Raw genomic sequence first — 11537 nt, 5'->3', positions numbered from 1 at the left:
TGAATGTGCACAACATGGATTTATTTCTGCAAAATAAATGATTTAACTGAATAAAAACATGTTTTAAGTATAGAATCATATAGAAACCTGCACAGATGTAATGGAGGTTTTCGTAAGTGTGATAATATATTTCAAATGACATTCACATGCAAATGAATGCATTTGTAATGAATACCATGTTAACCTTCTTAGCTCGGGTAGTGTCGCTACTTTGGTCATAAACTAAAATGTAAACCGATGATGCTGTTTAAGGAAAAGTCAGAAAATCACCAAGGATTAAAGGAAGGAAGCATTTATTTTAGGAGCAGTTGAATTCTCAAGACACTTTCCCACCATTTTTGATAAGCCACACAAGGGATACAATGGATCCAATCAATGAGTTAATCAAGGAAACATCTATTTAATTGGCCTACATGCCAGCATCCACAAGCTTACGTTTATTATACACCTCATACTTCATATTCCAGAGGCTGGGGGGAGAAATCCCAATGATGCAGCAGCCAAGCCTCCGGCCTGCGTTTCCACTCAGCAGGCTCCCAGCGTCTCCCCCTCTCCCCAAGTCGTCCTCCCCCTCATGGATCACCACGGCTCTTCCAATCACAGACAGCCCTGTGAACAGCGTGGCCTCAGACTCTATCATCGTATTGATCTTTCCTTTCTGAGCCACAAAGTTACCGAAGTCCCCAGGGTGGTCTGGGTGGTGTACGCTGTGTGGGTTGTAGTGGCCTCCAGTGGAGTCACACCCCTGGCTCAGGTCTCCAAACTGATGGATGTGCACCGCTCTGGGCACTGGGGCGCTCTCTGTGGGGAAGCCACTGAACTGAAGGAGCACCTTGAGTTCCCCCTCAGGATAGTCCTGCTTAAACAGCACCTGACCGTACACATTTGGCAGGCCTTCAGGGAGTGAGGTGCTGGGTCTCATTTTGCAGGCTGCGTACAGAGTACTATTGTTCTGCCTGACCTCTGTTGGAGTGTCAGTGGAGACACATTGCTGACAGCCGGCCAGCAGAACCAACACTGCTGCTCCTAGTATATTCATTGACCTGAAAAATGTTAAAATTGTTAGGAGTGCCTCAAATGGATAAACTCATCATGTGTTGCATGACAATACACATGATTGCTGTATTTAGATACCTTAATTTAAGTTAAAGTAGTAGCATTTGTATAACTACTCTGTTCCTGGTAAAAGTCATGCATTATTCAAAGCCGTTGGGGAAAAAAACAAGGTAAAAACAACTCACATTATGGGGTTATTCATCAACATGTTAGAAGGATTTTAATATTGCAGAAATGTTTGAGCTCTTTTGAGCTACTTTTAATACAATTGGGTGGTTTCAGTAAGACAGTCACATTATCGTCATATCTTTAGGTTATCACATCTGAAAAAGCTAAATGAAGTGTAGGCTACATGATAAATAAATACAATGTCGCAATATTTTACTCTGCAGATGGAGTTAATTAAGAGCAAAACGCAGACTTCAGGCAGCCTAAAATCGACTTACCCGTGTAGACGCATGTTAGGTAACACATCCCAACAAAAATGACAACTTGTTGAAAGGTCTTTACTGATGATACACTCTACCCTGTTGAAGCCTGTCGAGCCCAAACGCAAAAATGTTTCAAAACAAATCTTGTATTAACTGTCTAGTTGGCGTTGTTTACTCTTTGCTAAGGGTGGAGCACCGTCTTTTCACGAGTTAGACATAATGCAACTTCTTCCAAACGTGCTGCTGAAGCTAACTTACCTTCTTTGAACAAAAACTCGTCCTTCGTGTTTATAGTGGATATGAAGTTCAGCGCAAGTTCTTTCAGGAAGACTGGGTAGGCCTATATACTATAGGCTACATTCACTCCGCAGCTGCATATAATCAGCTCATCACGGGCCTCTCTTTAACCTATTACATTTCATCTCATTCTCCAGCAGCCAATTACCGTGCTGCAGCCAAACTTTAAAATGGAAGGAATAAATGGCAGAACAGAAAAGATATTTGTCCAAAAATAAATGTTCTACAAATTTAATTAAATGACCATTCCCTTGTTTTTATTACTAACAGGATGGAAATCCCACTCTGCCTCCTGAGAAAAGGAATCAAGTAGGCCTAAGTGATTTTGACGTGTGTGTGTGTGTGTGTGTGTGTGTGTGTGTGTGTGTGTGTGTGTGTGTGTGTGTGTGTGTGTGTGTGTGTGTGTGTGTGTGTGTGTGTGTATACTCCAAATGGCTGAAATGGCTATTAACATAAAAGTATTGTTCTGTAGTCTATATCTTTAATTGTTTATCGTGGATATATTAATGTAACAGACCAATTATAAGTCTGTGTAGTGGTAGTGATCGTATCTTCATGTCCTCTTCAGGTGAATTTAGCCCAGCTACTGAGGGACAGAGACAAGAGCAGTGAACTTTCTGAGGAGGTGAAGGAGCTGAAACAACGCCTGGTGGAAGCTCAAGGTGACAACAGGGTCGGCTTCATAGGTCATTCGCGGGCCATGCCCCCCCAACGCAGGGCAGGCAATTGAAAACGTTTCCACACAATGTTTTTTGTGTGAAATAAATCAGAAATAAATAATAAAAAATAAAAACACAGCCTGTGGTGTGCTCACTGCTGCTCGTTGATTGGTGTGTTGCTTGACCAATGACCCCGACCTTTGTTTTGTTGTCATTACGTGGCTGACTGTTTGGTTGTAAGCCCAGTGGCGATCTGTTCATCTATTATACTGATTATACAGTAAAGCCATCGAAAATAATATGATACAGACAGTACAAGTACTTCTGGGTCTCTGTGTGTCATTCAAGCTCGGCTATCCTATGTATGTGTGGCATGAGCGCATTTTGTTGTTGTTAGCATCTGGTTAGCTAGCTATGCTAACGGATATAAAGAGCTGTTTCTACAACAAGTGTGGAGGAGAGTCCTCTCCTGTCAGACTGAGAGGCTCAGATAACTACAGCTCAGTGAGGTAAGGTCAGGAGGACTCTGTCAGTGTTTAGATAATGAACTTAAGTTATCTGTCCTTGTTTGTCTACCCTCCCTCATACTGTAAAGCGTCTTTGAATTGTGAAAAGCGCTATATAAATAAAATGCATTATTATTATTATCTCAGTGGGTCTCAAACGGTTTGGTCACCATTTATGTAAAGAAGTATTTCCGAGGAACACCTTGATATGATCATTGTAGTTATTAAAAAATAAGAGAATACATGAAAAACAGGTATGAAATACTACAGGACAGCTATTTGAACAAGAATACAGTTTAAAGGGGAGTGATTTGTAAAATAAAGAAAAGTAAATCTGCTTACAGTTCTGTTTATGGGTGTTGACAGATGTATCCATAGATCTCTTAATTTTGCTCTCAAAGTGCACCAGATTGATGCTTTTAACTTCAATATTTAAATCTTCCCTTACAGGATGTTAGGTCCATCACCCACCTAAAACATGTTCACATGGATAGGATACTAAACATTTGCACACTTTTTATATGGTGGCCTATGTCCATATGTTTCTGTTTTGGTGGTCGTGCCACAACCGTGCATGTATGCACAAGTCATAGGTGCGCTATAAAATAGTACTACATCCCTGCAATGTGTGTGAAAACAAGAGACTTTACAGCATGTTTTGAAATTGAAGTTGCGATGGTGTTTATGTGTTGGTTGTTGACGGCAGTGTGTGCCCCCCGTGGTAAATGATTTCCCCCCCATTCGATTTGTTCTAGAGCCGACCCTGGGTGACAACAAGGTAAACACTGTTCAACATAATGGACATTGCAATTAAATTAAATATGAATAGTTCTCTTTTTCGGTCTTGCATATATTACCAACATTTATAGTTAAGAATGTATCTGATTTGAGTTGGCATAAAAGTTCATGCAGAAAAAGAGGTTTATCAGATTAAATAAAGCAGAAAACTGGAAAACTGTGCAAAATACAAAACGATGTATCTCTCTCCCAACAGCTTTTACGAATGACCATCACCAAACAGAGGCTTGGAGACGAGGAGGTCGGCACTCAACACTTTCTTGCTCATGAGCGAGAGGATCTGGTCCGACAGTTAGAAAGAGCCGGAGAGCAGGTGAGAGGGCTGCTTCCTGTTGTTTATTTGTTTTAATGCAATCATTTAGATTATGAAGGTGACTTTCAGTTAATGGCTTTTTGGTGAATGCATCATGACATTTAACAGAAGTAGTACTTGTAAAAATGTTCTTAAAATCCTGCATTTAAAATATGAACATTAGTTTTGTAACAGTATGTAAGTATAGAGAGACATTGTATTTATGACCTGGTTAAACTTATTCAAAGCAAAAAGACCTCCTAATGTCAACATTACATTACATTACATTGCATTTAGCTGACGCTTTTGTCCAAAGCGACTTACAATAAGTACATTCGACCAGGAAGACACAACCTTGAAGAAAACAGAATCATATAAGTACATCAGGTTTCATAGAGCCAAACATTTCAAGTGCTACTCAACTGGCTTTAGGTAAGCCAGTCCTTTATTAGTATAAAAGTGCTTCGTTAATAGTTCTAACGCTCGAAGTGGAGTCGAAAGAGATGAGTTTTCAGTTTGCGCCGGAAGATGTGCAAGCTATCTGCCGTCCTGATGTCAATGGGGAGCTCATTCCACCATCTTGGAGCCAGGACAGCAAACCCACGTGTTTTTGCCGATGGGAACTTGGGTCCCCTTCGCAGCGAGGGTGCAGCGAGCCGTTTGGTTGATGCAGAGCGGAGTGCACGTGCTGGGGTGTACGGTTTAACCATGTCCTGGATGTAGGAAGGGCCAGATCCATTCGCAGCATGGTACGCGAGTACCATTGTCTTGAAGTGGATTCTAGCAGTTACCGGAAGCCAGTGGAGAGAGCGGAGGAGCGGCGTGGTGTGGGAGAATTTAGGAAGGTTGAAGACCAGACGAGCCGCTGCATTCTGGATGAGCTGCAGAGGTCGGATGGCACATGCAGGTAGACCAGCCAGAAGGGAGTTGCAGTAGTCTAGGCGTGAGATGACGAGAGCCTGGACCAGAACCTGCGTCGCTTTCTGGGTCAGCTGGGGACGTATCCTCCTGATGTTGTAAAGCGTGTATCTGCAGCAGTGGGTTGTAGCAGCTATGTTTGCAGTGAAGGACAGGTTGTTATCTAGGATCACACCCAGATTCCTTGCAGTCTGAGTCGGGGAAACAACAGAGGTGCCGATGTTGATTGTTAGGTCAAGAGTGGGACAATCTTTTCCCGGAAGGAAAAGCAGTTCAGTCTTGTCAAAGTTGAGCTTGAGGTGATGAGCAGACATCCACTGAGAGATGTCAGCTAGACAAGCAGAGATGCGTGCAACGACCTGGGTCTCTGAGCGGGGAAAGGACAGAATTAATTGGGTGTCATCAGCGTAGCAGTGGTATGAAAAACCATGCGGGCTAATGACAGATCCGAGCGAGTTTGTGTACAAGGAGAAGAGGAGGGGACCAAGAACAGAGCCCTGAGGGACCCCTGTAGTTAATTGACAAGGGTCGGACTCCGACCCTCTCCAAGTAACCCTGTAGGTGCGGTCTTTGAGGTATGAGGTGATGAGGGAAAGTGCAGAGCCTGAAACTCCAAGTTCTTGGAGAGTGCGAAGGAGGATCTGATAATTCACCGTGTCGAATGCAGCAGACAGGTCCAAAAGGATGGAGGAGGAGAGGGAGGCTGCTTTAGCAGTGTGCAGTTCCTCAGTGACAGCAAGGAGGGCAGTTTCTGTATCATGCCTAATAATTTCCTCTGATTTCAGAGTGCGCTGGACTGCAGGAAAACCTCTAAAATCTGTGGGAAACCTAACATTAGTGCACTGTCTGGGGTGCTCTCTGCTAAACAAGGTCAGAAGGATCAGATATATTAAAAACAAAATGTACATGTAGACATTTACACAAGCTTTGAAGGAAAATGCAGTTTTATAAACCCTTAATTTGTAGAAAGCCTAACATGGTGACTGTATTTTAACTGAGAATAATGATGTGTGTAGGAATTGTTACTGTCTGAAGAATACGGCTGCAGCTTGCCGGTGACTCCTCAGTCCATCTCAGACCTCAAGTCCCTCGCCACAGCTCTGCTGGAAACCATCCACGAGAAGAACATGGTTATTCAGCACCAACGCCAAATCAACAAGTACTCAATCTCGTACCTAACACACATACCTAATGCACTGTAATCTCTATCAATAAGGCCGGAAGAAAACATGAAAATATCTTTGTTTTTGTTCCTTTTTGTTGTTAGGATTCTGGGAAACCGAGTAGCAGAGCTGGAGAAGAAACTAAAATCATTAGAAATGTCTGGATTATGGAGCCTGCCAGGTGAACACCATTATCTTAAAGTGGACCTATCATGCTATATTTGAATAATATATTGTAGGGCCATACCTATATAAAACATGTCTGTGAAGTTTTTTTTTTCAAAATACCAAACAGATCATGCATTTTAGCCATGCCTCATTTCGCTCTATTTGCTCTTTTCTAGCCCTGTTTTTGCAAGGGCTGATTCTGTGACGTAGCTATAATGCAAATGAGCTGCAGCTGACCACGCCCCCCCTGCAGGAGAGGGGGGTGTGCTCAAAGATCAGCTGCTGGGCTCTCAGAAGAGGGGGAGGAAAAGAGAGCCTCCGTCCTCCGTGTATTATTCTTATATTATTATATAGAGTCGTTATTCATTTGTTTTAAAGCTCAATAAATAACCAAGAAGACCTTTGACCGGCACTTTTCTAATTTTGTCCGGAAGATTTAAACTTTGACGGACATGTTGACCAGCGGAAAAAAATCGAACTGACACTCTGCCGCACGGCCCCCTCGTCCCTTGGAAGAGGCGGAGAGGTGGGTGTTTGTCATCTGCTGGTGGACTACCGGAGAGAATTACAGCACTTGCCTCGGGGAGGGATTGCATTGAATTACAGCAGCAGGAGCAAACGCTTGCCTCGGGGAGGGAGAAAAAGAGCCAGAGCGTCCACAGCGGAGAATAAACAGAAGGGCAACCATGGTAACCATGCACGGGAAGTCTTCCTCGCTGCTTTTGTGGCAGACTACAGCCTGACAGACTTACAGGCCTGGCATACAGTGGGGCAAAAAAGTATTTAGTCAGCCACCAATTGTGCAAGTTCTCCCACTTAAAAAGATGATAGAGGCCTGTAATTTTCATCCTAGGTACACTCAACTATGAGAGACAGAATGGGGTGAAAGAATAAAGGAAATCACATTGTAGGATTTTTAATGAATGAATTGGTAAATTCCTCTGTAAAATAAGTATTTGGTCACCTACAAACAAACCTGTAACTTCTTCTTTAAGAGCCTCCTCTGTCCTCCACTTGTTAACTGTATTAATGGCACCTGTTTGAACTCGTTATCAGTATAAAAGACACCTGTCCACAACCTCAAACAGTCACACTCCAAACTCCACTATGGCCAAGACCAAAGAGCTGTCAAAGGACACCAGAAACAAAATGGTAGACCTGCACCAGGCTGGGAAGACTGAATCTGCAATAGGTAAGCAGCTTGGTGTGAAGAAATCAACTGTGGGAGCAATTATTAGAAAATGGAAGTCATACAAGACCACTGATAATCTCCCTCGATCTGGGGCTCCACGCAAGATCTCACCCCCGTGGGGTCAAAATGATCACAAGAACGGTGAGCAAAATCCCAGAACCACACGGGGGGACCTAGTCAATGACCTGCAGAGAGCTGGGACCAAAGTAACAAAGGCTACCATCAGTTACACACTACGCCACCAGGGACTCAAATCCTGCAGTGCCAGACGTGTCCCCCTGCTTAAGCCAGTACATGTCCAGGCCCGTCTGAAGTTTGCTAGAGAGCATTTAGATCAGTGTTTCTCAAGCTTTTTCATACCAAGGACTACTTAACCAATAAAAAAACACTCGCGGACCACCTAACTCCACAAATATCCCAAAACACATAGTTTTTCTAGAACAGATTATAAATCGCCTGGAAATGGTACAAACAAGTGGCAACATGTGTGACGAAGGTGTTGCCCTTGGCTTTATCATGCAATAGAAAGTTAAACGTAAGCTTGTTCCATTGCGGAGATATTCCCGCGAGAGTGCGGAAAACTTAAATGTATTTATTTATTTCAAATGTGAAATGTTACCAATATACTCACGGACAACTAGGGGGCGCTCACGGACCACCACACTTTGAGAAGCACTGATTTAGATGATCCAGAAGAGGATTGGGAGAATGTCATATGGTCAGATGAAACCAAAATAGAACTTTTTGGTAAAAACTCAACTAGACGTGTTTGGAGGAGAAAGAATGCTGAGTTGCATCCAAAGAACACCATACCTACTGTGAAACATGGGGGTGGTAACATCATGCTTTGGGGCTGTTTTTCTGCAAAGGGACCAGGACGACTGATCCGTGTATAGGAAAGAATGAATGGGGCCATGTATGGTGAGATTTTGAGTGACAACCTCCTTCCATCAGCAAGGGCATTGAAGATGAAACGTGGCTGGGTCTTTCAGCATGACAATGATCCCAAACACACTGCCCGGGCAACAAAGGAGTGGCTTCGTTAGAAGCATTTCAAGGTCCTGGAGTGGCCTAGCCAGTCTCCAGATCTCAACCCCATAGAAAATCTTTGGAGGGAGTTGAAAGTCTGTGTTGCCCAGCGACAGCCCCAAAACATCACTGCTCTAGAGGAGATCTGCATGGAGGAATGGGCCAAAATACCAGCAACAGTGTGTGAAAACCTTGTGAAGACTTACAGAAAACGTTTGACCTCTGTGTTACAACCTGGCTCATGGGCTGTACATAAAACAGGGAGGCGAGACGAGAGGTAAGAATATATAGTTTATTAGTTTAAACACAACACTAAATGGACACCAGCAACAAGTCCCTGAAGCTGGCGCAGAGAGAGTGCCCAAAGGAGTGAGCCCAAGTTACCGGCTGGGCTCCTCCTATATCCTGTTTCACCAGGTGCGCCTCATCAGACAGCTGCAGCTGGAACCTGCAATCACACACAAAACACACACACAACCAGACGGCACCCCACGTGGTGTGTAGGGGTCGTCACATCTGTCATTGCCAACAAAGGGTATATAACAAAGTATTGAGATGAACTTTTGTTATTGACCAAATACTTATTTTCCACCATAATTTGCAAATAAATTCTTTAAAAATCAGACAATGTGATTTTCTGTATTTTTTTCCCTCATTTTGTCTCTCATAGTTGAGGTATACCTAGGATGACAATTACAGGCCTCTCTCATCTTTTTAAGTGGGAGAACTTGCACAATTGGTGGCTGACTAAATACTTTTTTGCCCCACTGTATGTACTACAGCGTCTCCAGCGCTTTCGAGCGGCAATGGCCGTGGCCCAACCTCTCATTCCCCTGATAGGTGGAGAGTTGCCCATATAGGCGGAGCACCCCTTTTCTGACATTTTAGAAATTCAAATCTGTATCAGCTCCGTTGCAGCCCCATTTTTAGAGATTTGGGTATGGAGGAAAAGAGAGAGGGTTGTGTTTTCTGACACTTGGTGAGTTCCCTGACACACAGGGGACACATATTCATGCATAAAAGACGTACAAAAGTGAATTTTCACGATAGGTCCCCTTTAATATACTGACACTAATGTGCTTCATTGAAATGTGTATTCTTCTTGCTTTTTACAATAATTGACATGCCTTATCCTTCCTTCTGTCCTTTTGCTTCTTGATTCCTGAAGGCCTGACTTATAATGTGTCTCTGGGAATTTATGGAAGTACGTTTCTCTCACTTTCTCTTAATACTTTTTAACATGCACACTTCATCTTCTTCAATAACTTCTCATACTTTCCCAAATTAATGTACTCTTTTCTATTCAATACAACAGTGACAAGCATTGTTGGAACTCATACTCGATGTTTTAATAGAAATAGAATATGTAGAATAATAGTTTATTACAAGTAGCAATTCTGAATTCAAAAGTATTAGCATCAAAATATACTTAAAGTACCAAAATAATTGTTGATGCATTAAAATGTGGTATAATTATAAGGTGTCGATTATTTTGTATTAAATAATACTGCTGAATAACTTATAAATATCACCAAGTAATTGTTATTCAATTCAATACATTATATGGTGTTTTTAATATGTTGCATTATTAGCAGTAACTTAACTTATAAAATAAATCCAAGTACATTTGTTAACTTGTGGAGTAGAATTTCTCATGTAGTACAAATAATAAAAAATTGGACATAAGTAAAGTAAATGGACGTAGTCATTTTCCACCACTGCATACAGCTTTCTGGATGTCTCATGCTTTTATTAAGGCTTACTTTGAATTATATTTTGTCATAATAGGAGGAAAAGAAACCATCATCCTGAACACTCAGCAGGCGGAGACAACAGAGTCTCCTGGAAAGGAAGGTGAGGGATAAATGTGCCCTAAACTTCTCTCAGTGTACACCATCTATGGTTCTGTGTTGCGGAGATTACATTTCTTAAATCTTCTATTCATATAGGTGATGAAGTGTCAGAAGAAATAGCCGTGGATCAGCAGAGCTCCACAGAAATCTCCATCCAAGAGAGTGAACACCCCGCTGTGTCAGGTAATGGAGAGGAGCCTCTCGTGGAGGCACCATCGGCGTCCAGCGAGGAAACGTGCCAACCAGCCGAGGAAGAGCCAGCCAGCCCTCAGGACACAAACACCAGACAGTGAGGAGTGTCCTGACATCGGCCAATCACAGGTCACAACGGATTTAACCATTCAGCAGTCAAGAGAAGAGGAGTGTGTGAGTGTTTCCTCTCCAAACACAACATCCGTCAGACCTCTGCCACATACAGCAAACTTTAGAGAACTCTGACCCCACAGGAGAAAGTGAGGAAGAGTCAGAGAAATGCACTGAAAATGTTGAAACAGAGTGTATTTTGATACAGGAAAACATCAATAGCACAATGTCACCTGCTGAAGAAGAGCAGGAGGACGTCCAGTCAAACCAGGAGACAGAGCTTACAGAGGAGACAGATGTTTGTAAGTCAGGAAATGTGAAGTCTTCCACGAGCCGCTCTCGTGGTGCAGAGCATCAGGAGAATCCTCAGAAACATGAGGATAATTGATACATTATTAATGCTACTTGATTCATTGTTATGAATAATGAAACACACCTGAGTTGTTACGATTGACTGACAGTAGAAAAATGAATATATCCCTGTCAGAGGAACGGGAACGCCTCCTGAGAAACAAAACAAATATCTATATGTCCAACTGTCAGTAACCAACAATGTTATTTATGCTTTAATTTGATCTGTTTTGAGTCCTTATGTATAAATGGTCCAAAGAATGTTGAAACCTGAGCGTAACACCCACATGTGATTGTTGAACAATACGCTGCTATAACAGCCTCCAAAACTTTTTTGGAGCTCATTTTGGCAGAGATTAGCTTCCTTCCTAAAACAGGAAACCCAAACCTTAGCCAGAAAGTTTGAAGCTTTATAATGCGTTTGTATCAGAGCGGGAGGAACTATGATTCAAGTTCGTTTAAAAAGTAGCAAAAAAGGGCTGTCGAATTTGTGTTTCATAGAGTTTGACCAGGTGGGATGA

General features: G+C 42.5%; 1 protein-coding gene and 1 pseudogene across 2 annotated transcripts; one reads left to right on the top strand and one right to left on the bottom strand.

Moving 5' to 3' along the window:
* Window positions 1-276: 276 nt before the first annotated feature.
* On the bottom strand, window positions 277-1873 carry LOC117538047 (extracellular superoxide dismutase [Cu-Zn]-like). Of its 2 annotated transcripts, none has more exons than XM_034203551.1 (2): window positions 1746-1873; window positions 277-1043 (listed from the first exon to the last, which is right to left on the bottom strand). In XM_034203551.1, the coding sequence occupies exon 2, from the start codon at window positions 1037-1039 to the stop codon at window positions 410-412; it is 630 nt and encodes a 209-aa protein (XP_034059442.1). In that variant the 5' UTR covers window positions 1040-1043; window positions 1746-1873; the 3' UTR covers window positions 277-409. The 2 variants fall into 2 exon arrangements, with proteins under 2 accessions (XP_034059442.1, XP_034059441.1); XM_034203550.1 differs by lacking the exon at window positions 1746-1873 and adding an exon at window positions 1503-1556.
* On the top strand, window positions 1787-11053 carry LOC117537987 (annotated as a pseudogene).
* Window positions 11054-11537: the final 484 nt, after the last annotated feature.

This window comes from Gymnodraco acuticeps, unplaced genomic scaffold, assembly GCF_902827175.1.
Source record: "Gymnodraco acuticeps unplaced genomic scaffold, fGymAcu1.1, whole genome shotgun sequence".
Taxonomy (NCBI): domain Eukaryota; kingdom Metazoa; phylum Chordata; class Actinopteri; order Perciformes; family Bathydraconidae; genus Gymnodraco; species Gymnodraco acuticeps.
Note: the sequence above shows the minus strand (reverse complement) of the source record. Positions and strands in the feature narration are given on the sequence as shown.